This window comes from Bactrocera neohumeralis, chromosome 5 (assembly GCF_024586455.1).
Source record: "Bactrocera neohumeralis isolate Rockhampton chromosome 5, APGP_CSIRO_Bneo_wtdbg2-racon-allhic-juicebox.fasta_v2, whole genome shotgun sequence".
NCBI lineage: Eukaryota > Metazoa > Arthropoda > Insecta > Diptera > Tephritidae > Bactrocera > Bactrocera neohumeralis.
Genome location: NC_065922.1, coordinates 19,651,659 through 19,679,347, shown reverse-complemented (window position 1 = coordinate 19,679,347; position 27,689 = coordinate 19,651,659). Strand labels below are relative to the sequence as shown.

The 27,689-nt window shown below is 32.8% G+C and overlaps 1 protein-coding gene and 1 pseudogene across 10 annotated transcripts in view; both read right to left on the bottom strand.

The window, feature by feature from the left end:
* Positions 1-6,229: 6,229 nt before the first annotated feature.
* LOC126759689 (homeobox protein abdominal-A-like) lies at positions 6,230-8,052 on the bottom strand (annotated as a pseudogene).
* Positions 8,053-8,196: 144 nt separating this feature from the next.
* The window catches only part of LOC126759686 (protein scalloped), a 334,443-nt gene continuing 314,950 nt past the window's right edge, over positions 8,197-27,689 (bottom strand). For 7 of the 10 annotated variants that reach the window (XM_050474699.1, XM_050474696.1, XM_050474697.1 and 4 more), the window contains 8 exons: positions 22,897-23,027; positions 11,581-12,297; positions 10,637-10,677; positions 10,383-10,575; positions 10,258-10,320; positions 8,718-8,878; positions 8,409-8,643; positions 8,197-8,315 (listed from right to left, as the gene is read on the bottom strand). In XM_050474699.1, coding sequence (XP_050330656.1) covers positions 8,202-8,315; positions 8,409-8,643; positions 8,718-8,878; positions 10,258-10,320; positions 10,383-10,575; positions 10,637-10,677; positions 11,581-12,297; positions 22,897-23,027 — 1,655 coding nt within the window. In that variant the 3' untranslated portion in view covers positions 8,197-8,201. The remainder of the gene's footprint in view (positions 8,316-8,408; positions 8,644-8,717; positions 8,879-10,257; positions 10,321-10,382; positions 10,576-10,636; positions 10,678-11,580; positions 12,298-22,896; positions 23,028-27,689) is intronic. The other 3 variants (XM_050474695.1, XM_050474700.1, XM_050474701.1) reach the window with 3 other exon arrangements.

Genomic DNA, 27,689 nt, shown 5'->3' with positions numbered 1-27,689 from the left:
AAACCGATACAAATTCTGCTTCGAACATCAAAATAATAATATCTGAAGTCATGGCACCTACTACTTTTTTATAGGTTCTGATTCTGACTACTATCAGATTCTACAACACTCCTGAATATCTGATTCAAGGATTCTGGGAATTTTTTCTTGCAGAAACATTGTAGTTTGACTTGCAGTGTGACTTGATGTATATGTGTAATGATGCCTTTCAGACATTTGAGGATAGTCATAAGTAGCCAGACGTTATCGATTTCGATGTGCGATAAAGCTGGCCTGAGACTCATACAATTCCACCATGATTACTACAATGCAATATTACCTATGCTTTACGTTAATGGAAGTAAGTAATGTAGTTGACTTAGAAAAAAAAACTGACTGAAACCGGTATTTTGATTTCTTGCAGAGGTCTGTATAAAGTCTGTATCTCAATAGCTTCCACTATCGGTTTCAAGTTAATACTTCAAATAAAGCTAAAAAGTAAAGTCTCAAATAAATTGCTCCGAATAATTAAATTTATCTCCCTTCACTCAAGTCAGCTTGAGCTACTATTACAACCCATACATCCAAGCTTAACCCAGTGTGAGAAAATAAATAAGACATTTTATTTTATAATATTTTTATTTGAAAATTTTTATTTCAATTTTAAATTTCATTTCACTTACAAATAATTATTATCATTAGCATTAAATGTAATTTATTCACTATTGTGTTTATTGTATGCATTCATGTACATATGTATGTATGTAACATAGATGCATGTATTGTAATGAGTTTTATACGTCACAATGATTTATATACATACATTTTGTTGTAGACATATGTATAGCTAACATACATACATTCTAAATAAATGGTATGTGTATATATGTATATGTATAAATTTTTATTATCATAATCGCCAACTTTTTTTACACTATTTTTTCATTTTTTATTTTCTCTTTACAATAATGAAGATAAAACATTTTTATTGTTACATATTTTTTACAACATTTGTGTATGAAATTTACATTTATTTTATGGCTTTCACAACTTAAATATTATATTTTTGGAAAATTTTCGAAAAAAATTTGTGTAGAGTTTTTGAAATTTGTAGAGTTTATATATTTAGGTGTGTTATTAAAAAAAATTTAAACAGTTTTGTATTTGAAAAAAAAATTAAAAAATGCTAGTAAAATGAAAATTGTTTTCAATTGAGACACATTGAACAGTTAGCAGCAGCAGGGTTGCAATTTTTGTGTAATGTAATGCCAAGTTATTATTTTTGTTGCAATGTTTCGATATTAATTTGCATTGCTTTTGTTGTTTTTGTTCTACTGCTGCTACTTCTTCAATATATTTCGTCAATAAATATTTATTTTTTTTAATTTCGATTTACTTGTTTTATTTAAGTGGTTTGTAAAGATTTTTAGCTCTTCTTCCGGATAGGCACTATTTTCTTCAATCAACAACTTCAAAGTTTCGTTCGTTTTGTCGTTTTTTAATCGATTTTATAAGGTTTTGGGTTTCGCAAATGTTAAAAAAACGGGTTTTTTAATTGCAGAAAACTAATAATTAGAGTTTTGAAAACAAAAAATGTTGCGGTTTGATGAGTTTTTTTATTAAGTTTAAAAAAATATTTTAGGTTAAAAAAATTATGTAGTTTAGTTTAAAAAAAAAAAAATGTGTAAGTTTCAAAAAAAATTATTTTATTTAAAAAAAAAAATGTAGTTTAGTCTCAAAAAAATAATTTTAGTTAAAAAAAAAAATTTTAGTTAAAAAAAATATGTAGTTTGGTTTCAAAAAAAAATTTTTTTTTAAATATGCAGTTTAGTTTAAAAATAAATATTTCAGTTTAAAATTTGTTTTTCGGTCTCTTTCCGAAAAATTTTTAATACAAAATTTAAAAAAATAATTGTTTTCTCAACATTAAAATTCAAAACCAACTCGAATAGAAGCCGCTGCACTGGTATCAAATTCTTCTTTCATAATATATTTTTTCAAACGAATTTTCGTAAATTATTTTTATTTTTTATTGCACCCATACAAGTATTTCGCTTGCTTATTATTTAATTATTGTTTAAATTTTGTGTCAATATATTGTTTTTTATTTGTTGCTTAAATTTTTGTTAATTGATTTATTTTAAATTTAAACTATTTGCTTTATCACTTATTTTTATTGTTGTTATTGTATGTGTATTTTTTGTGGTTGTATGTTAATTTTGTTATTTTTTTGTATTACTTTTATGGTTTACAATACATTTTTTTGTTGCTGTTATACAAATATGTTTTGTGGTACTGAAATTGCTGCTCGATTAAATTATTGTAAGTTATAATTTACAAAAACAATTTTTTAAGCTTGCTTGAAACCGAAAATATGTTTTATTAAATTTTTAGTGAAGTTTGCGCGTCGTAATACCGAAAAATATAAATTTTGTGTTAAGAAAACATTTTTAAATTTCAGTTTTTCAATCTTTTTTGTAATTTTTTGCGCTTAAATTTATTTCAAAAAATATTTTAAATTGCAAATTTTTCAACATTTTGGAATTTTTTGTTTAAGTTTTTTTATTATTTCAATAAATAATTTCTTTTTAGGCAGAAGATATGCAAACAATTTATATTTTGTATAATAGAAGCTTTAAATTCGCTCAAATGTTACATAATCGCATATAAATTTTAATTTAACAAAAATCGCAAGAAATGAATTTATATTTATTTTATTGTTAATATTATTTTCTATTTTTTGCATTGTTTTGCTTTTATTGCTGTTGAAAAGAAGTTGGCGTAAATAACTTTTTTTTTAACCATTTTTGTATTATGGTCACACATTTTTGTAATTTTTTTAAAGAAACTGCATAACGCTTGCTTGTTAAATAACTTATTAATTTTAAGCAATAAAATATTTTTAAAAATAAAAAAATAAAATTATATTATGGTAAATGTTATAATTACTTCCGTTTCGAAAAATTTGCTGGAATTTACCTACTATTTATTTAAAAAATCTTATTTTAAATACGAAAATTTTTATAAAAAAAGCATTTTGAAATTTTTTTCTAAGATATCGCAAATTTTAATTAATAACTGAGTCCAAAATTTCAAAAAAAAATTTAAAAAAAAAAATTAAAATTAAAATTTTTTGTTTTTTCAATTTTGAAAATTTTGTTGGAATCGAAATTTTTTTTCTATTATTTTAAATTTTTGGAAAGTAAAAAAATTTTATTTGAAATAAAAAATTTTTATAGAAAAAAAAAACAATTTTAAAAACATTTTTCTAGTATTTCGAAATTATACTAATTCTAGAACTTTTTTAAAATTTTCGTGAGTCGAAATTTTCAAAATAAAATTTCTTAAATATTTTTTTTTTAATTACATATTTCGGAAACATTTATGAGATCAAAATTTTGTATATTTTATGAATTAGCTTTTTTAAAATTGAATTTTATTAAAATAAATTACTTTCGAAATTTTCTTCTAATTTATCGCATTTTTCACGTTATTATCGTGAGTCGAAATTTTCAAAATAAAATTTTTTAAATATTTTTTGTTATTTTAAATTATTTCGAAAAAAATATGGTATAAAAATTTTGTATATTATTGCTTATTCATAGCTATTTTTTGAAAATCAAGTTTTTTATAAGAATTAATTTTTTTCTTTTAACGGATTTTTCACTTATTATTGAAATTTTCAAAATAGATTTTAGTAGATAGAAGTGTTATTCGAATTCAGAATTCTTTGTAAAAATTTAATTTTGAAAGATTTTCTGTCGTGAGTTTAAATTTTTAAAATAAAATTTTAGTACACATTTATTTTATTTAAAATTTTTAGTTGTTATAAATTTTTCGAAATTAAAAAAAAAATTGCTTCAAAATTTTAAAAATTTCAATTCCCGACAGAAAACTTGTTGGAATCGATTTTTTTATATTTTAAATTTTTTTATATTTAAAATTTTTTTGTTGCTATAAATTTTCGAAATAGAGAAAAACATATGTTTATTTTAAATTTATTTATATTTATTTAAAAAATTTCAACTCCCGACAGAAAATTTGATGGAATAAAAATTATCTTAGAAATTTTAGTAGTGTGTGAGCATAGTTTAAGTTATTTATGTACATACATATATACATATATTTGGGAATTGAAAAATTGTTATTTTTGTACATAAAAAACCTGCTTTGAATTTTATACACATTTAAAGAAAGATGATATATATGAAAAATTTATTTTTTTTACAAAAACTATTAATTTTTAAACCTTAAAGTTTTATTATTTAAAGACTTAATAACATTTTATGTTACCCTCATATCGTAATAATTTAATTTATATATTTTTTTATTTATTGAATGCTTGTTAACAAATAAATATTTTTGTTTGACTTACAGTTTGGAATTTAAAATAATTTTATTGATTTTGTTTTTAATATAAAAAGCTTTATTTTTTTATTTTTATAACTCTTTATAATAAAAAAATTAAAATTAAATTTTATTTTTGCAGAATTCAAAAATTAATTAATTAATTAATATTTTACTGCTTAAAATTCTAATTTTTGTTTTTAGACAAGCAAGCGTTACTAACCTCACTTTTATTTAATTTTTTTAGTTTTTATTTTTAATAAACAAACTTCTTTCTTATAGACTTACAATTAAATTTAGTTTTAACACATTTTTACGCAATCTTTTTCGATTTCGTGCCTTGTTTGTAGTTTTTTTTATTTTTTTAACTTTACTCTCTTTGTTTTCGGGTAAAAGTCACTTAATATCAACAAAAATACTTTACAAAGCTATGTTAATATTATTTAAAATACAACTGATGCTTATAAACTTATTGCTTACGTCATAGTTAAATTTACTTATCTCTGCAATAATTTTGCTTATTTTTTGTCTATTAAATTTTTCTCACATTTTGCCGCACGCTTACACACTTACACAATTAAGTTTTTGTATTTTTGTAATTATTTGTTTTTGTGTTTTTTTTTGTATTTTTTCGGCGTATTAAAAATACTCAATTGAATAGAGTTCGCATTTCATTAACGGTGGATGGTTCAATTCACTTTTGCATGAATTTTAAATTTTTTTTGCTTCAGAATTTCATAAATTTCTAACTTGCGCATGCACAAACAAAATTTTGTTGTTTAATATTAAAAAAAAAATATTTTATTTATTTATATTTATATAATTTTATTTTTTACTTTCAGTTGTTAATATGTTACAGCAATTAGTATTATATAATTATTTATTTTTAATTCATTATTATTAAATATACGCACATATAGCACTTAATTACAATTAATTAATAATTAATTACAACGAACATCGCTTTTAAATTTTAATATTAAATTTAAACATTTTTGTTTTTGTTGTCAATATAAATTACATATACAAAATATGTATGAATGGCTCATACAATACATACTTATGCACTTTAATATTAAGTTTTATTTTGCTTGTTGTTGTTGTTTGTAAAATTAATTTTAATTTAAGCATATTTGTAAAAAAAATCAATATCTTTGCACTAAATTTAATAAAATAAGATTTGTAATCTTAAAAAATATTTTAAAAATATATGTATTATTGATAAATTGAAACAAAAGAGTCAAAAAAATTACAACAAAAAATTAATTGCAAAATATATTGCATGATATAATAAGAATCATAAATATTTATGCACACTTAAATGTAAAATATGTTTTTGTTTTTGTAAAAAAATCGCAAGTCAATATATATTAATTACTTAAAATATTGTAATTAAGAAAAAAGTGAAATTTTTTTTATATATTAACTGTGTATGTGTCTGTTTGTAGTAGCAGCGGCTGTTATTTGTTTTATTACTTAGGGCAAAATCAAAAAATTAAAAGAAAAATTAAATTATAAAATTGAGTAAGAACCTAAAAAATAAATAATAAAAAATTAGAAAAACCGAAAGGAAATTAAAATAAAAATAAACAAATATAATAAATAAAATTTAAAAAATTAAGTAAAATTAAAAAAATTAAGTAAAAAATTAAAAGAAAGAATAAAAAATTAGAAAAACATGAAAGAAATTAAAAAAATTTAACAAAATATTAAACAAAAATATTAAATTAAGAAAATTAAAATTAGAAAATAATTTTAATTAAAAATAATTTAAAAAATTTAAAACAAAAACATATTTAATTTTTAAAATATTATAAACCCATACATAAGCTTACAATTCCTTTCTTAGTTATATTTAATTTGCGGCTGTTGTTGGTCTCTATTGGCGTGGATATGTACTCACTTTTGCTTAATTTGTTGTTGATTTGTGTGTTAACGCCAAAGTTTCATTAATTAATTATAATACAATTTTACTTATTTACAATATACATTTGTAATTAATTTTACTTAATTTTTTCAACTTTTATTTGTATTTTAATTATTTTTAAATTTTATTTATTTTATTTTTTATTTTTATATATTTTACAATTATCTTTATTATTATTTTTCACATTTTCATTATTAATTTTCATAATTTTATTTTAATTTTTTATATTTTTATTATTATTATTACTGTTTGCCTTATTGCATTGCGTCAGTAAAATATTTGTTGTTTTTGTTATTTTGTATTGCGTTTGTGTTTAGAAAGAGACATAAAATCAAGTAAATAAAGAAATTCAACACATAAAAACATTGCTTGTATTTCTTTGAGATCATATAAATGTACATGTGTGTATGTGTGTGTGTGTGTGTCGATGCAAGTACAACAACTTTTTGCTTAGTCGACAGCGCCGGCGGAAGAGAGGTGAGCCGAATAGCAGGGAGAAACCTAAGCTTCGAATTTTTTTTGAAAAAGAGATGTCTTCAACAGTTGTCTTACAAGAGCTGGAACCGAATTGTCATGAAGAAGAAAAAGCTGTGACAATTTTTAGAAGAATTTGGACATAACCGCACTTTTCAAAGTCCGTTATCCTCACATCGCGCAGCTCACCCCTTTATCACCGTCGTCGTCAAGCAAAAGCGAATGCAACAATCATACAAAAATCATTAAGATTACAACAACAACAACCAATTAATTACGCTCACAACTATCCGCGATGTTAACACCGCTGCCCTCCACCACGCTGACACTCCCCGCCGCTGCGGCCGCCATAACCGCTGCGACATTCGCGTGCCGCAACATCAAATCGTTCTCTGATGCCGCCTTACCGATGCTGCTCAAATTCAGCACCGACGCATTGTCGGACGCCGACGTCGCTGCATACTCTTGTGCGGACAATTTGAGAAACTGTTCGTAAGCGGTTAGGCGCGAGCTCGACGCCGCTAGTGGCGGTTCATCGGCGTTCAACGCCTCCATGCTGCTGGCAGCGCAGGAGCCGGCATGAAATACTTTGCTAGCCATAACAGCAGCGCTGCTGCTGTACGGCGGTGGTGGCGGACGCTCGTTTAGCAAGCTGCTGCCGCTGCCGAGCGTGTGCGTGAGCGCGCCAATACCGCCGCGACTGCTGGTTACGACGTCGGCGGCTGCTGCGCTGGCAGTGGCGCTGATGCTGTTCAAGCTGCCGAGTCTTTGTAAATGTTGCTGTTGCTGCTGCTTGTTGTTGTTGTTGCTGGTGATGGTGTTGTTGCGCATGCGCATGTGCTTGCTGCTGTTGTTGCTGCTGCATGTCGAGCGTCGCCAACGTCGAATGGGGATGTGCCACAATGGCCGTGGCGGCTGTGGCGCCGAACAGTTCTTCGTTTGATTGTCGATGATGATGTTGTTGTTGTAGCACAGTTGGTGTGGCTTCCAAAGCGTTGCTGCTCATTGGACTCGGCGATGTTGGCGATTGCTTGATGTGCGTTATGGCCGATGTGCCAACCGCTGAGACACTCAAATCGCTGCCGCCGCCACCGCCGCTGCCAATGCCAATACCGCTGCTGCTCACGTTCTGGCAATCGCTGAGACTGCCGAGGTAACGCGCGCTATTGTTGTTGTTGCTACCGCTGCTTGTGTTGTTGCTGTTGTTGATTGCGTTGCCGCCACCGCTGGTGCTGTCGACATTGTCGTGCGCATCCTTTGTTGTTGCCGCCGTTGTGAGCGCCAAGCCGCGCACACTGGCGCCGCTTATCGAACCGTCGTCCATGGTCGCCGCTAAGGCGCCACCACTGCCGTGACGTTCGCCATCGCCACACTTGCTTACGCCTCCTACGCTTTCTCCTACACCGCCAATGCCGCTGCTACTACTACTATTGAATTCACTGTGTGTGGTTAGATTGGGCAGTTGCAGTTCATGCTATTCCTTTATCAATCGGTAGATGTGATGTGTGGCGCCGCTGTTCTGTTCCGCCACCTCGAACACGTACGCTATGCAGAGCAGGGTCTCTTGTGTGTCTCGCGCTTGCATCACCTGCATCAAAGCAACGGAGAGAGAGAGAGAAATGGAGAGCGCGCATTAGAAATAATATTTCTTCTATAACCAACGTCCGTTGTATCTACTCACCTGCAGTATTGTAAAGTTCTCCAGCACACTGTTCATCATATATCGTTCGGGTAGGTCCTTCAATTTCTGTATGAAGTTGATCATATATTCGCACATCGGTGACCGATGTATGCGATATACGAAACGACCATTCTCCAAGCGTGAGTATTCCGTTTCCACTTTCTCAACCACCTGCTTGCCGAAGGAGCAGACTTTCGTCGAACAGACGAGCACAACATTTTCGTTACTCTCATATCTAAAGCGCAAAAAAAGATCGAAAGGTATAATAAGACTTCAAAAGCAATGTATTTTAGAGTTGAGTATACTTACTGACTCGTAACGCCATAAAAATCACCCGTCTCTCTGCCGGTATTCAAGTCTGCCCAACATTTTACCAAGTAGAAAGCGTTCTGTGGACCTTTTTCGTAGAGATCTTTGAGACCACCTGATTTCTCAGGGAATTTATCGGAGATTTGTCGAATGTCAACAGTCTGTGGAGAGAAAATGTATTCTTTAATTAAAATAATATCTAAAATAACTGTTTAATTTGAGGACTTCGTATGGTGAGGAAGCATATTAAAAGTATCGGCAACCGACATTTTATGATCTATTATATTATATTGAAGTTTTAGGTACCACAATGGACCGGTGTCCTCAGCTGTCTATGTGAAATCCCTGTTAGGATGGACCTCTTAACCTAACCCTAACCTCACATCCGTTTAAAATATTAACTCAGAAACTCTCTGGAGTTTGGTCAATTCCTATAGGAACTTTCAATTATAGTAACAAAATCAACACTACTCGTATTTTTGGAAAGAAGGTTATTTCAGCTCGAACCGAAACGGACCGCAATTAGTATTTTGTCAAGAAATGTTCACTCGGTAGTATTCTTCAAAAGTATTCTTCGAAAAAAGAGGAAGACCTCTACTCCGTTGGAAAGACCAGATGGAAAAATTATGAAGGAAACCATTGAGTCTTTACTTTAGTAAAGTAGAGGCAGAAAGAATACTGAGCTCGGTGAGAAAGTAGGAAGTTGTGAGCTATTTACCAACTCCAGTTCTAGCTTTACGGCAGTATTTCTCATTCTGCGATTAAAGTAACAGCAAATCCACTGTTCTGCAAAGTAGCCTCTTTAGTGAGTGAGCGCTCACTACGTTAGAAGCTCAGTGATACAAGTCCAGAGGTCAAGAGCTCTGAGCGCAGCAACCTATTAAGAAAATAGTAACCTCCGCGAAATCACAGAGAATTGTCTAACTTATGAGCTAGCAAAGGCCAATTAAGAAAATGGTAACCTCCGCGAAATCACGGAGAATTTTCTAACTTATAAGTTGTCAAAGGCCTTATACTTGGTTGAAAATGGGTAGGATAACTGCAGGCCACTTATAATTCAACACGAACGACCATGCCTTACGTGAGCTTGGTGAGTGCTTGTCAATAGCCAGCACGAGCTCTTTGGAATCACAGTAGTTCAAGGAACCTTCTGTTTGAGGAAGCTCTGACCCTTCGAAAGAGTTGGGTTTCACTTCACGAGCTCTTTGGAATCACATAAGACTTTTTCACAGTAGTCCAAGGAACCTTCTGTTTGAGAAAGCTCTGGCCCTTCGAAAGAGTTGAATTCCATTTCGCAAGCTTTTTCACAGTAGTCCAAGGAACCTTCTGTTTCAGGAAGGTTTGGTGTTTCGAAATAGTTGGGTTTCACTTCACGAGCTCTTTGGAATCACATAAGATTTTTTCACGGTAGTCCAAGAAACCTTCTTTTTCAGGAAGGTCTGACTTAACTAAGACTAAGACTTTTTCACAGTAGTCCAAGGGTGATTGATGTCTCGTACCTAACATAACCAAAACCTTAGAAATATTCATAAGCACTTACCTCAAGTAGCGGATCGGAGAAGGACGGTTTGCCGCCGAGTTGCACGAACAAATGCCGGTGATACTGCAAATAAGAAAAAATATATTTATATTTTTGTAAGTAATACGGCACGGCTGTGGACTCACGATTTCCTCTCTTTGTATCTCCATGAATGCCGAGAATTCGAGCAAGCGAAATTTGTGCGTCGCAATCGCTCTGCCCTCCCACGGCAGTTGTGCGGGCGGAAGACCTGCTTCGATGTCACCAGACACAGCTGTCGATGGTTTGCCGGCGGGATAGGGGGGTTGTGCGAATGGCTTAATGCTGTAATCGTAAAAACTGCGGTCAATGCAAACAATTTCAATGTCTCAGCTACAAAAATTTATTCAAGATAACTTACTCTTGTGAGGTGCTGGGCTGCAAACCGGGCTGCCAGAATTGCTGTGGGCGCGTGCGAAGAATTAAAAAGGAGAGAAAAATTGCATGTGAGTATATATATTTCTTTTGATTACTAATAAATATAGTATGTATGTAGGTATGCATGTATATATGTACAACGGTAGATTATGTACAATACTTAAATTGAAATGAAAATACATATGAACAAAATGAGCCAGCGAAAAGCAAGGTTTATATGAAGAGCCAACAAAATTTAGGGTTATGCGTTTGTGATGAGAGAGAGAGAACGCTTAGCTTGTTGTTTGTTTATTTGTTTTAGCATTTGAGAGAGTAAAAGTACACATAATATAAATCACAATTGCGGATTACATAGAAATGATTACGCGATTTCGCTGTATGTACAAGAATTGGCATTTTGGCGACCCCCAACCAATTTGAAGAATTCTTTTTTGTAGATTTTTAAAGAATTTACTTTTTTCTAAAGTATTTTGCACTTTTTGGCTGCCGACACTGCTGATGAGATGAAGCGAACGATGAAGCGAGCGATGGTTTGCGTTAGCATATGGGCCTCCAGTGGGGCTACGAGTGGAAATGCGTGTGATATATGCACCATAACCTAAAAACATACAAATGAGTGATGGCTTTGTGCCTAATGGAGTTGCCAACGGTGCTTTATGTGCGCATACATATACAAAAAATACATTTACACACACACACACAAAATCTATATGGATATATAGGGTTATGAAGCGCACAACGTGTATGATTTATTTACAACGCAACGAGTAGCGAGTTAGCGGTACATTATAGCGATGCCTATTATTTGCAATGCTTCGCTTTTTGTTTTTGTTTTGTTTTTTTACAAAGATGAGCACAAAATTTAGCCGAGTTCGTTAGAAGCGCATAGCATTTACACATGTACTATGTAAATATGAAGTGTCTTACGCCCGGATACATCGGTGGATGATGGAGTGGCGTGTGCGCATGCGCATGTGCGGCGTGTGGCACACCGGACGCCGTCGCTGGCGTTGTCGCTGTCGTCGTCGTCGCCGTTCCCGACGTACTTTGATGCACCTGTGCTGCCGCCACTGCCGCCACCACCGCCGCATGTTGTTGTTGTAAATATAGCGTGCCCGCAGAGGTGACCTGCGGTAAGTGCGGATGCGTGGGCAGATGTGCGCTAGCGCTGTGCGGATGCGGGTGCTGCGGGTGGTGGTGTGGATGGTGCTGGTGGTGGTGGTGGTGGTGGTTATGGTGATGTTGGCTAAGGTGGTTGAGGTGGTGATGCTGATGGAGGTGATGCGAGTGTGTATGCGGCGAATGTAGGTGTGTGTACGCATGCGCCGCCGCCGCGGCTGCTGCTGCAGCAGCTGCTGTTGCCGACGAAGACGAGGAGGTTGCTGATGTGGCCGCAGGTGCAGGCAGTGCTGGCGAGAGTGGTGGCACTGCGCCGGGTGGCCCGACAGCGCCGTGCGTGGGCTGATGCAAGCCAGCCGCGGTGAAGGCCGCCGCCGAAGCGGCATATGCGAGATTTTTCGCCGCCTGCGCCGATACGATTTGTGAGCTGGTCATACCGCTCATAGCCTGCAGTGCTTTCTCCTTCTCGCTGAGCAAGTGCAGCGAATGGGCGTGACCGTTTATGCCGCCGATGCCGTTGGGTTCCTGAAAAATATTCAAAAATGGAAGGAGAAAGAAAGGTGGTGCTCGATGAGGCGTGTGTTGGGCAAATGCACTGAAAAATTACTTGTATACATAGGTATTGTGTAACGCAGTGGCAGAGACCGCAATAACTTATTGACTTGGCGAAAAATGCGTTGATGATGAGTGCGATGAGTTCGTTGATGAGTTTGAGGTGTATGAATGTGATTCCTGATGACAGTTGTAAGACCGTGCTTTAATAAATGAAAGTCTCAGTATTCTATATCCTTTAATATTCAAAGGAAAATCTTGCACTCTCTTTAATAAATTCACTTTTACTCGTTTTGTGTCCTTGCCGCGAGCTACTTTGACTGTGTGCATGGCATGCGTGCCACAACAAACAGCGCTTACCTCCACTGTCGGGCATCTCTTTGTGGTTGCTAGCAGCTCAGAAGCTAGCGAATAATAGAAAGAAGTAAAAGCAACCACACACATCTTTGTATGCACATCCTTGCATTCTTTCTTTCATCCTTGCACTCAACGACAATGAGCGTGGACACACAACCACGCAGCATCTAAGCACATACTGTTCCACTACAAAGTGACCCAGAAAACGTTGAGGAATTTCGTATGACAAAAAATAGAGAAAAAATTAAAAGGAACCCATAAAACGCATTTCCACATATTGCACCGCTAGTCAAGCAAAAGCATCAAGCGAGAATATAATATACTTGCGGCAGTGTCCTTCAGTGTACAGTAAAATAGTTGTGGGTTGACAAAGGATTCTTGCCAGAAAAGAAAAAATCTAGTTATATAAAAAAAATCCTTTTAAAAAGATTTAGCACTAAGGAATATCTCTCCATTTCCTTATTCCTCTTCGAATTTAGTATTTGAAATTAAGACTGGCGGGCTTGCATGAAGTTAAAATTATTTCGATCAGTCGAATGATTGAACAAGTTGATTTAAATCCTGCTAAAGATTGCTTACAGGCTCCTCTAAGCCCCAAAGATAAATCGGACGACTGAAAAAGATTATTTAAGTCCTGTTAGCGATTTCTTTTAGTCCCTAGCGATCAGTGGGATGACTCAGAAAGCTAATAGAGATTGCTGCAAGGGTCCACTAGACCCAAAAGATCAGACACATGACTGAAAAAGCTGATTTAAATCTTGTTAAAGGTTGCTTAGAGGTACCTCTAGACTTTAGCGATCAGCCGGATAACTGAGAAACCCGATTTGAAACCTGAAAAAGATTGCTGACAGGTTCCACTAGACCCTAAAGATTAGTCGGATGACTGAACAAGTTGATTAAATCCTGATAAAAGTTGTCTAGAGATTCATTTAGGCCTTAGCGATCAGTTGGATGACTGAGATTAAAATTCTGATAAAGATTGCCTAGAGGGTTCTCAAAACCTTAGGGATCAGTCGGATAATTGAAATAACTGATTTAAATCCTGATAAAGATTGTTGACAGGTTAAATCTTGTTAAAAATTGCTGACATGTTCCACTTGACACTAGAAATAAGTTGGATAACAGAAAAAGCTGATTTAAAGACACTTCAAGGGAATGATGCTAACACCTTGTGATTTTTTAAAGATAGATGAAGGGATATCATGATAGGGAGAAAACTTATTTGCCTTCAAAATATGTGCCGTGATAAGATTAGGTGCTTCAGACTAACTCTGTCCAGTGTGAGATCAAAGCTGACTGTTTAGAGGCTTCGACCGACTTAACGGAGGGTTCAACAATAGATCCTATCTTGTTCTATCAACGTAAGCATGGGGTTGCTATTATTATAATGGCAGAAAACGTTTCTGAAGTATGGTTAGGTAGACTCGTCGACTGTCTTCGGAACGGTAAAGTCGTTTTTAGTTGAAGGCTTAGGCTATAGAATCAAGTTCTGAGCCATTGAGAGCATTTGTATGAACTTTTATGGCTTTTCCATTAGTGAAATAATCTTGTGAATTGTAGATCTTAGACTCCCAACAAAGTTGCCGCTTTTTGCATTCTTCCTATTTAGTTACTTAGATATTATGAATTCTAACCTAATTCTAACCTAAATCTAATTTAATTCTAGGTGATTAATTTTGTTCAAGAACGATTGTTCTACCAGCAAGGATCTAAGCTCGGTGAGATTATTGAATGCTTGGGCATTAGATCCATCTATAGGTCTAGTTAGTTTTTAGCCGACTGGAGCTGAGAATGGTTCAGAAAATTTAAACGAGGTTCCTCAAATATGTTCATAACATCGAAAGAAGCGAAAAATCAGAGATTTTCTCATATTTTGATTGAAAACCATAATTTCTGTGCATTCTAAAGATCGGTAAACTGTCAAACAGTGGTGACCTGGCATGCATGGATATCATCTTAACATTACAGATAAAAAAAATAAAAAGTGGGGTCAACGCTTTTCGACAACTGAACAAACATTTCCAACACATATTTAATAAGCGTGCTACAAAGGTTTTAAAACTTGAATTTATTGTTAGAATATGTTATTAACCAGCTGTTGAACTTCAGGTATACTTAACCTAAGGTTAACTACCAGTGTCAATTTAATATGATTGTTTCCAACCATGATCACTTATTGGCCTTTAGTTGATCGGAGCAGAAATATTAATCATAGAGTTTCAAAATGGTCTAGAAGACCGGAACAAGATCAATCAGGGAGTTTCAAAAAAGTCTATATGACCGGTACAAGCGATGAACCAAGAATTGTTTCACAATTTAAAGAAAGGAAATCGTTTTAAACTATCCAAAATAATGAAGTGATCTATAAGGGTACATAAAGTCGTGACTTCACATATATGTAGGTATTATCTTTTGGTTCCTAGAATAATCACGGAGTTGCAAAACTGTCTATAAGATTGAAACAAGCGACCAAACCAATAATTGTTTTACAATTTAAAGCAATGAAAAACGTTTTCAGCCATCCAAAATAATGAAGTGATCGCTCAACCGCCTTATAGTCTTGACAGGGCATATACTATATGTACAGGGATTTTTTTCTGGTTTCATAGGTCCAAAATAAAATGCGATATCAACCTTTTTCGTCAATTGAAGAAACATTTAAATCATATATTTAAAGGTATTTGTACACGAGAGCTAAAAAATGTTTCAAAACTAGATTTTTAATATTACTAACTGCCAGTCAAACTTCCAGGTAACCTATAGCTAACTTATAACACAAAGTTAATATAAAAACTTGTAACCTGAGCTCTTTTAGGCCTGAAAAAAGTGTTATACAATTTCCGCAAGCTCAATAAACCTGTATATTTTTCTGCTTCCGGCTCAGTATGCAATTGCGCTTAATTCGACATAAATTTACTCATGAAGAAGTATTTTGCATGAAGTGTTTCGAATAAAAATTTTAACCAACGAAAAATCGGCTTTTCACGTTTATAATATTTATAGAAAAGCATATATTATAGGCGCTCTTTGACACTCATTCTATTTCTCTTACATTCGCTCGCTTGCGCGCTCGCTTCTTCCACTTGACTGTCACACAAAACGAGCGGCCAGGCGATTCTTCGGTCACTTTAACCCACTTTTGAGATCCTTTTAGTTTCACAAAGCCTTTACAACTGGACCATTAAACACCGTTTTGCGAAAGGTAAGCAGCAAAGAGCCAGAACTATACTACATAATGCTGCCGGCAGTGGAAGAGGCAGAAGAGGCAGCAAACGGAGGCGGCCTTTAGAACATTTCACTTTGTGTGCGCCATTTTTTGTTTGTAGCATTTTGAGTGTAAAAGTAGATTTTATTTGTTAAGCACAATTTTCATTATAAAATACATAAGTATTTGTTGTTGTTTTTGTTGTGCTATTTGCTGTTTGTTTACTATTTGCACGCCATCATTATAAATGCAAAAGTTGTTCAAAAAATTCCAACTTTGAGCCTTTTGCCTCACGGCTTTTGTTTCAGCGCAGCAAAAAGGCATTTTCACATTACAGTTATTTTGAAAAAGTCATTTTACCATATGCGCTTTGCTTCCTCTTCCTCATCCTCATTCACCGGCACTGGCTTTCTATGTTCATGCATTTTCTCTTTCTTGACTTTTGTTGCCACACAGTTGGACAAATGTAGTTGCCGTTTGCTTTGTTTTGAATGTTGTTGCTTTTATTTTTGCCATTTTGCTTGCTCGCTTTTGACGCTTTGACCTTTTGACACAATGTATGGGCCATAAAATACCAAAGGAATAAGGCGAAAAACAAGCGCATAGTGGAAGAAAACAAAGTACAAAGGAAAAATGGAAGAGCCGTAAAGAGTTAAAGTGGACAATGCGGCTGGCCGAGCTTAATGCAGATGTCAGCGTGGTGGGCGTGGCTGATGGGCGGTTGCATGGGAGGCAGAGTTGCTAGCCAAAAGTAGCGTTATAGTGTCTGTTTGAGGTTAAGATGTGAGCAAACATATAAACAGTCGTTATTTATAAGAATGTCTCCTGGGGAACCGAGGAGTTGACTTGAGAGAGTGATATTAAAAATATATATAAAAAAATTAAAGAAAAAATATGACAACACCCATCGGTATACGAGGAGACCTCCGGCATTAAAAAACCCCTTAAAGTAAAAAATTAAAATTGTAAAAAAAATTAAAAAAAAATATATACATATATGGCAACTCCCAGCGGTATACGAAGAGCCTCGAGGTATTAAAAACTCCCTTAAAGTAAAAAATTAAAAATATTTAAATTGAATTAATTAAAAATTAAGAATAAAAAAATTAAAGAAATGATATGGCCACTCCCATTAGTATACGAAAAGCCCGAGGCATTAAAAAATCCCTTAAAGAGAAAAACTAAAAATAAAAAAAAATTAAAATATGGCAACTACCATCGGTATACCAAGAGCCTCGAAATATTAAAAAACCGCCTTAAAGCAAAAAATTAAAAATATAAAGAAATTTAAAAAATATGGCAACTCCCATCGGTATACGAGCAAACCCGAAACATAAACAAACCTTTTTAAAGTAAAAAATAAAAATATATAAAAAACTTGAAAAAAAATATGGCAACTGCATATCCATCGGTATATGATATGCATATCCCATCGGCAAACGAGGAGACCCGAGACATTAGAAATATATATTTTCGAGTAAAGTTTAATTTCTTAAAGCATAAAAATAAAAAAATAACAAATAAAAAAAGTAAAAAAAAAACATGGCAACTGCAGCTTGACTCTGGTGCCGCGCCAAAAGAAGTCATCGTCAGTCAACACTAAAAACAACAACCACAACAAAAGCGCATAAAGCAGCAAAACAACTGTTGAAATCAAATAAACTTTCCAACAAAGCTAGAGAAGACGAAAAATAGAGAGAGAGAGAGAAAAATAAAAAATAAATTTTGTTTTTGTACAATGATTTGTTGTTGCAGCCTGCTGCTTGCTGCATGGCATTGTGTTTTCCTGCTTTTTGTTGTTGTTGTTTTTTGTGTTACCGATTTTACGGTACACAAACGGTCAGCGTGCAACAAAAAGGATTTCAATGGAATTTTCACTTTACAAAGTGCGATGCAACGCACAAACAACAAAAACCAGAAAGTAAAACGAAAAACAAAAAAATTACTAACAAAAAAGCAGAAGAAGAAAATTGAAATGAGAAATATATTATAGAAAAGTCGAAAAATGGAAAAGGACAAAACACAAAGCACAAAGCAGAATGCAACGCAAAGTCACTCGACGATGAGCGGGGGCGGCAGAGGGCCGAGGGAGTGGCGTGCAGGCAAATCGCCTGCTGGGTGGTCTCGTCTCGTCTCAGTTAAGATGCGATGCAGTCACGTGTGGCAGCGACGAATTTATAACACAAACGACAACAAGCGCAGCAACAACAGTAACAACAGCAACAATAACATTGGAAATGTAGCTCAAACAAAAACTTTGCAGTCGTTCAAATGCTACAAACGGCACAAAAACGTGTAATTTTTATAAAGTTTTGCCTTTTACTTGGACATGGAGATGGCTATGTGTGCTTTTAAGCATGTATGTGTGTATGTCTGCTTCTCTGCATGTATGTATGTATGTATATATAAAGGTAGGTACCGACGACCGACCGACACAAAGTAACTTTTAAGTGAAATGGACAAACGGAAACACACACATGCATGCATAGCTACATATACACACGTCAATTCTAACGAGAAACACGCACACAGCCATACAGACGCACTTACAACAAAATAAGTATGTATGTGGGTATGCATACAGCTTGCAAATAGATATTTTCCTAGAATGCATTTGCGAGTAGACAACTCTCATGTACATACATACATATGTATGTAAAGTTGAAATTGAAATTCATGCACATTAAGGTGGTTCTGCAAGTTTTACTTTTGAGCAGAGTGGTTGCTAAACTATTGGGTCGTTCCCTAAGTAATTTCGTTTGATGACAACTGCTGAACGGCTTTACGGTTATATGTACATATATCTGAACAGCTGATATAGTAAGGCAAACAATTTTCTTAAATTCGAAGAAGTTGGAAGATTGAAAACAGAATTTTCGGCATATTTTACTATCAAAAGGCTAAAAATGCGGTTCAAGCAAGGCGAATATTATGTGACGGAGAAGAACGGAGAATATATGTTGACCGATGCGCCAATCTTGAGGATGCACCACATCCTGGCAGGACGCTTGAAGCAGATGTGGATAAAATAAAGTCGTTGGTCGATGGAAAGCGTCGAATCACAACTCCAGAGATTGCTTGGTCAGCAATTAAATTTATCTAACGCGACCGTTCCTAAGTACATGAAACATCTAAGGTTAATTTCGAAGCTTTATTTTTTGGGTGCTTGATGTTCGTACAGAATTCGTCACATTAACGACTGTGATTTGCTTATCAAACGTCAAATAAAGTGATCAGCTGGACAAAATTGAGTGATGTACTCAAACAGAGGAGGCCAGAATTGATCAATATAAAAAATGCAGTGTTCCACCAGCATAATGCGGGACCTCATATAAGCTTGACTATTACTTGTTCCAGTGTAAGCAAAAATTAAACATTTTTAGTTGGGCGAGCCTTCACCTCAAATCAGGACCATTTGTACCAGTTTTTTGGCTGCAAGGATCACAAATTTTATGCGCGTGGGGAATCTATGTTTTCCCAGGAGATGGCAAAAGGTATTGGATCAAAATGCAGAGTATATTATTTCATATAAAGTTTTAGACAATAAAAAAAAATCGTGTTTAAAATGAATTTAATTAAAAAAACTAAAACTAAACCAAGCAAACGATTGAATATTTTTACAAAAAATTTATTTGAATTATGTTAGAATTTTTTTTTTTATTAAAAAAATATATTGTGATGATCCAAATAGAATTTTTTTTTTTATTAAAAAATATATTGTGATGATCCAAAAAGAATAACTTTATATTTTGAATAAATATTATTATAAAAAAAATCATCCAAGAACTGTTTTGAACTTATATTTTTTTTAATTGTAACTTTTATTTTTTTGTTAAAATTTTTTAGAAAAAAATGGTTAATGTGTCTGGTTTTATTCAAAATATATATTTTCTTAAATTGTATATTTTTATAGTTTTTATTATTTTTTCATTAAAATTTTCATGAAAATATTTTGACATATTATTTTTATTAAAAATCGAAAATATAAATAAAACTGCAAAATTTTCGATTTTTTAGTTTTTTAAATTTTTTCAGAAATTGTAGACGTATTTTTCCAAAATATAATGTATTAGTTTTAATTGAAAACACATATTTTTTTAAATTGTACATTTATTTACCATTTTTATTACTTTTTAAATCAAATTTTTATGAAAAGTTTTTAAACATACATATAATTTTTTGAGAAAAAATATATTTCCTTAAATTGTAAATTTTTTTTTATCATTTTTAATATTTTTTAGTTAAAATTTTCATGAAAATATTTAAAGCAAATTATTTCTTAAAGAAAATATATATGTATTTGTATTTCTTCAAATGTAAAAATATATATTTTTTTAAATTGTATTTCTCTTAAGTTTTAGATTTTTTAATTAAATATTTATAGAATTTATTATTTTTAATAAATTTATATTTTTTAAAAAAATTTAATCTCAAAGATCTATTATTATAATATGTATTTTTTTTTAATTGTATTTTTTTTTAAGTTTTAGATTTTTTAATTAAATATTTATAGAAAAATTTTAAACGTTTTTTTCGAAACATTTATTTTCTTGAATTGTTTATTAAATATTTTCTACACCTCTTTTTTTCAACAAATACTGTTTTACATTAATTAAAACTTTTTAAAAAATATTGTAAACGTATTGTTTTTATTCAAAATTTATTTTTTTTAATAGTGGTTTATTTGATATTTTTAAACAAAGCTTTCTAGAAAATATTGTAAATGCTTTTTTATTAAAAAAAAATTACGAAAAAAGAAATAAGAAAGTAAGAATTTTTTTGTTTTATTTATATTGTATTTAATTTTCAAATGATAAACACTATTTTTATAAGCGAAATTACTATAATTTGTGTTCAGGAAAAAAAATTTGAAAAAAAAATATTGTTTGAAATAAATCACTGTTCAGCCGAAAATAAGCAAACAAAGAAAAGACATTTTTATTAAAATATGTGTTTAAATTTACTGAACGAAAAATTAAAAATATTAATATTTTTTATTAAAAAAAAATTTAATATTTTTGTAAAAAAAAGAAATTTAATATTATTAAAAAATAAATACTTTAATATTAAGTAATAGTTTTTACGATCATCAAATTAATAGAAAATAATATTAGATCTTTGAGATTAACATTTTTTGATAAAAAAATAAATTTCATATTTGTTATAAAAAAATATAAATTTAATATCTTTTATTGAAAAAAAATATAAATTGAATATTTTTTACAATCATCATCATCAAAAAAATGCATAAAAATCGCTTGACTCGTGTATGTCAAGAAAAGAAGGCGAAACACTTAGCATACACCCTAATCATATATACAAACATACAAACATACATACAATTCATATGTACTAAAAGACACTTTCTCGTTACTTTGTCAGCACAACTCTTTGGAATTAAAATAAAACTGTAGCACTTTATTTGCCGTTACTTGCATTTCATTCCGAAATAGTCGTTTGCTTTTGTTGTTGCTTTACTTTTCTTTTCTAAAAATTACTTTGAGAATACGCCATACATTCTATTGCAGTGCTTTGAATTCAAATAAAATGATGTATAAATAAAACTGAAGTATTTCTTTAAATGCATGACAGATAGATGCTATGTACTGGTGTATTTGACTGTGTTATATAAAAGATTGATGAAAATACATGATTTTAAAAATGTTAAAAAATTAATAAAAAAAAACCTTATTTTTTTTAAATAAAATTTTCATAATATAATTTTTTGTATATTATTTTGCAACCCAATTTTTATACAGGGTAAGCTACAGATTTTTGTGTTCGTGTCAGTAGCATTTTAAAAAATAAAAAAAAATATTGTTTATTTGTATTACTTAGTAAACTAATTTTTATATAGCGTGTTCGAACACGTAAGGTCAAAATTTTTGTGCTCTGCGGCTTTAGAGCAGCATTTGCAATTTTTTTATGTGCCCAACCTCACTTTTCAAGCGTACTTTACTGTAATATGGATCAGGAATTGGAAGAATACATTGATTGAAATAATTTTTAAAATATATCGTTTTAAATTATTTTGTAAAAATTTCCATAAAATAGCCATTGCTCGTGTTGATTTATGACTTCGACGTCTATACAGATCTCTCCTGATCCATTGAGTGCCAAAAAATTTTGATAAAAGCTATTATCCTTTAAGTTCGGTTTCTGACAATTGAAATATGGTTTAAAGCAAGCCATAGAAGAACTGAACCAGCCATGAAAGAACTGTAAAACCATACCCATTGTAAAATAGAATTCGGAAACCCTACGCTAAAGTGACGTCAGCAAATAAAGTCTCACCGCACAAAACTTGAAGCGTTATGGTGCTTGATTAAAGCTTCTAGGTGCTTGTTAGCGCTTGAAAACTCGCAAAAAAAGTAAAACAAATAAATTGGAAAAAAATTAAAAAAAGAAATAAATAAATAAAAAAGAAATTAAAAAAAAATATTAAAAAAAAAGTTAATTAAAAAAATGAGTGTAATTTATGACTGTGATGTATTTGTATGCGAATTTTGATGAGTTCGAAAATGCGAAAAAAACTCAAACTTTTTACTCAGCAAGTTGAATTATGCACTGTTTCTCACAGTGTATAAAAAATTTCTAACCCTTAATGATGCCTAAATATCAATCTTTATGATTTAATTTACGAAGTAAATGGTTTTCTTTTCAAATAAAATTTTTAGCTAAATCTTATCCAGTATAAAAGCATATCTTATAAGTTAACACTTAAATTAATTTTGTTTTAATTTTTTTATATTTCATAAACACTTCAAGGACATCAGATAAACCTTGCTTTTCATAATCAAATTCAAAAAAAAAAAAAAAAAAAATAAAAATACTTAAAATACATTTAAAATAAGGAAGTTCGAAATGAATTTGGTTGACAAAAGCCACAGTCAAAATATTCCAAACAAAATAATAACATAGAAAATAGGAAACTTTTAAACAGTTTTAAAGCAAACCAAATCTTTTTCTAAACAAAATTATGTAACAAGAAGCATTATTATTTTACTTACGACTTTGATTTTCGCCTGAATCTCACGCAATTTCCGTCTGGCCAGCACCTGTATGTGCGAGCTGACTTGCTTTCTTGTTCTCGTCTTGCCTGTGCGTAGCTTGATATAACGAGCGATGAGTTCATTTCGGCCTGCAAAACGGAAAAAAAGAAAGAAAGCGAAAAACGTGAAAAACTACTAAGGAAATTGTGCGAGGAAAGATTGAATACATAATGAGCGACATTAATGAAATAAATTACAGGAAATTAACTATGAAATTCAGATGAAATCAGTACATTTTGTGCGAGTATTCGCCATATAAAATAAATCTTAATAAGAAGTAGACGAGAGTGATGGCACACTAGGCTGGAGTCTTGCTGTAGAACATTTAATAATTGTATGAGGCTTGCGGCTTGATTCTAAATCGCCCGCTAGATATTGTCACAGATACAAATATATTATGTTAGTACTATATACTATATATTGCTATAGTCTGCACTCGTTTATAAGAATTAGTGTATTAAATATTTACTGAGCTTATTTTGGCAAATACTTTGTTTATTTGAGTAGCTTAATGATGGCAATCGAGTTTTTTCTACTTTTTTTTATTACTTTTCGCTCTTTCTCTTTAATAAATGAGTATGTTTAAGCAATTTGGAGTTTTTGGTGGGTGTCTAAGACTTAAGTTAGTACATTTTAGCTAACCTAATGTCTTAGTATTTGGTATATTACATAGTAAAATGAAATTAATTTCAATGACAGTGACCTCGGAAATTATGCGCGTTAATAACTATTTGTTGGTTTTCTGTAATTAATTTTATGAGAAAAATTAGCTGCTGGTTTCGTTAAATTAATTTTATGTGTTTATTTGACTGACAAGTCTTTTTTGATTATTTTTATGTGCTTGGAGATATAAGAGAATTTCCGAAACTATTTCTATATATATGTATGTATATGTATAGTTATTTTCTATTTCTATATATATACTGCTATGAGCAAAAAAGTTGAGACTTTTTTATTTAAATTTCCAGCTTCGGAATATGGAATATCATAAATTTAGGCGACTACCTCCTAAAAACATATATGAAACCAAAATGACTCCAAAGGATTGCAACTAGATAAGACAAGTCAGCCAAGAATATCTACAAAGCAATGATCATCTTAACTTCAATTGGACAAGCTACAAAAATCTCTTAACCCTTCGCCAACAATGATGAGCTATATTGACCACACATTTATATTTATATATAAATATTAAGTTAAAAAATTAGTAATTTGAGAACTCTTACATTCTTTGTTATGTTGATGCAGAAGATTTTTAAATTCTAAACCGAATAAAGAAGCCAAAATAATTGTGATAGCTATCTGCGATTCGCCATACATTAGCCAGTGGCGAATCGAACAGACTATACCAGCAGTTGTTCAAGTTGTTATCTTTGTCATTGGTTTTATAGCAATATGTTTTTAAAGAAGGGCCAAAGGACAGGGAGCAGAGAATTATTGAATCCATGATGGCAAATATAAGTTTAAGGGGCTGTTCTTGTTAAGAATAAAAGAAAAGTAATTGTTTTTTGTATATTTTCGAAGCCTAACGATTTAAGAATATGTCTACAAAAGCATTTTTCCAAATTCAAATTATTTTCGGAGATATTATATATGTAAGTGTTTTGCTGATCTGGAAGCCAAACTGGTCGGTCGGAACATAAATTTTAAATTCGTTTTTCTCGAAACTGCCTTTTTCAAAACCATACCAATGTTTCCTCGGGTTCGACTGTACTGTTTTACCTGAAAAGGTGTGGCTGTCGTAAGAGGCGCCTAAAATCCAGTTTTTTATTTGCCTTGCCTCGAAATATCAGCATAGACTTGTCAGAAATACAAGTAGTATCTATAATACTCAGCTTGTACTGATATTATAGACTTTGAATGAGATTCCTTCTAATGAAAATACATTTGAAGTTCAAGCGACAAATGTCACCAGTCATTGAGTTTGATGGGTGCTCAACTGGTAGAATGGTAGAAAAAGCTACAAGATCTTGCTGGAGACTTAAATTTGGTACCACGGGAGCTGTAAGCCCTTGGAGTTCACTCCAATCTGCTTACAAGGTTTGACCTTTTTGGAGGTTCTTTGTGGCTGTGGTTTAAACTTAAAGGCAGGTAGAACTGAAAATTCAGTTCAGTGTGGAGTCACCCTGCGACCCGGTGTCAGACCTGCCGTGCACGGCTGAGATTTTAGGCCTTTTTTATTTCTTATGACTTGGACTCTCCATAAAATAAAACTTCAATCTATAACCCAGTGTTTCTTGAGATATTATATTAAAGAGACTTATTCGTGAGGTAATGCAATGTCGTTTTTTCAATTGAAGTATAGATTGCAGCAGTGTCAATATAATACAAAAGAGCCTGTGATCTACAGTGATCCCAACCGAAAATATGTTCGAAAAGATAGACATTGCCTTGAATAATAATGTTAAGTTTTGTGAGAATATCTCGTGAAACAACAAAAGTTTTTTATAGATTTGAAGATTTTGATCGTCCAATTTTTATTGCAGCTATGTATATGCTATAGTGATTCGATATCGGCTGTTCCAACAAATGAGCAGCTTAATACACATCAACAATTTGCATGGTTAATGGAGATGTCCGCTTAATAGAGCGTCCATTTAATAGAGATTTCACTGTATTTTTTATTTATGAATTTTTTTTACTATCCTATCTTCTAAGTTGGTTCGAACTGGACACATTGTGCTAAAGTTTACTAAAATCGGTTCAGTAGTTTAGGGGTCCATCGCGGACAAACAACGTGGCATGTAATTTTTATATATAAAGATATGTATCTATATTTAAATATCTCCTTGACTATGGTTAAACATTTCCCTAAATAACGGCATCCTTTGCACTATATTCGCGTATTTGCATAATGTAATAGCGAACCGAATTTGACACCGCGCACTTGCCGCTACGTCACGCCCACCAACCCTAAACAGAAGTCACATTTAAGCGTGTATATATGTATGTACATTTATACGTATATATGTAGACATCAGCAACAAATATAAATTTAATCAAAATTAATTTGCACCAACAAAGAGACAAAGTGAAGCGCAAACACACTGGAGGGGTGAGAACTCCGAGCTTTGGGTAAACGAAAATATTCATAGCTCGCAATATTACACAATTCACTAACGACCAGCAGCAGCAGCAGCAACAACAATAGCAACAAGCGAGTAGTGGAGCAACAAGGCGCGCGCTCATATAATAATAAATAAAATAATGACAGAAGACAGACAGACGGAGGGACAGGCACACAGAGAGACACAGGAACAGACACAGAGAGCGACATTGCGTCAGCCAGGCAGGGACACAAACGCAAATACAACAACAATGCACTGTGGTGAACACTATGCTTGCGCCCCCTTTTATTTTACGCCCTTTACTGTTTCACTTGGCTTGCCGCCGCTGTTTGCCACTTGCCGACTGCTGTTGTCTTTCAACGGCCGCCTTCGTCCTGTCACCTCAGCACGCTGCTTGAGCTCACTGCGCCCTTCAATTCTATTGTTTTCACTATAATTTTCTATGTTTTCGCAAAAGTTCAGTTCAAGTTTGCTGCCGTTGTTGTTGTTGTGGCACTTTGCTTCTTCGCCGTGGTAGCTCTCAGTCATTGTCTTCTGTTTGGTGCTGTTAATGCTTCGCTGTGGATGCTGTCTGAACTCTTGCGCTGCGCGTACAACACTTGCCCTCCCTGCCTCAGCAAGCAAAGTTGCGCGTTGACTTGCCTTAACCAGGCTGCAGCGCCCTTCTCGACTAATGCGTTCTTCATGCGCCGGCTCTGACCTCTGCGTCTTCCACATTGTCTGTTTTGGTCGTGACGTTGGCGTCGCCGTCGTCGTCGTTCACTAATTGCACATTCTTGGCATAGTTTCACTTCTAACCGAATAAAATTATTTTCATTCACTCAACGAAAAGCGTACACCCCCGCCCCCTCAACGCGTGTTTGATTCCTTTACTGCTTTTGGATATGAATTTGTGTGTGTGTCAGTCTTGCAGAAACTTCCTCGCTTTTCATTGTCTTCCAACGCGCCCAAATCTCCAACTCTACCCTCCCGAGTTCGCATCACTTTGGCCTTCACCAACATTTGTTGCTTTGTATTCCTTAGCACACGCTATGAGCTTTTGCCGTCGCCAACTTAATATCAACTTGGCTGAGGAAGAGAGGAAGAAAAACTTACAATTGTTCGAGTCAACAGCGCAGGGTGTGGATATCTAGAGTTTGGACTTTCTAGGTGTTTGACTTCAGCGTTTTCCTTAACTGCTATTTGTGTGTGAGTTCGTCGCTGCTGGAACTCGCTTGCTACTCGTCCGCGCATTGCCTGCAGCTTTGGTCCCGCCGACCTTTACAGCGTGAAGAGAGAGTCGCAGTAACTTCACTTTTCTTTCAATAACTCGCAAAAGTTCGCTGGCTTCCCTTTAGTTTTGCACTATTTCGTTTTTGGTTGACAGTTTGTTCGACAAAGCCGTGTTATAGATTGCAGTTTGTTATATCTTGATTGTTTTTGTAAAAGAAGTCAGCAACAAGCGTGTAAAGTTAAGGGAGTTAGTACTTTTATCGACTTGGAAGATCTTGTATTTTTATGTGATTTTCGAAATTCGTTTTTTTTTAGTATTTGGCTTTCAGGTTTCAAGTTGCCAAAAATCTGTTTAAGATAATTTTATTTGTTGTTGTAATATTAAGGTAGGTTAGTTAAGTATTCTTAAAGGTTTGATGCGGATTAAAAGCTTACTTTTTCGTTTGATGAGGTGTAGTATCTGGGATTGGT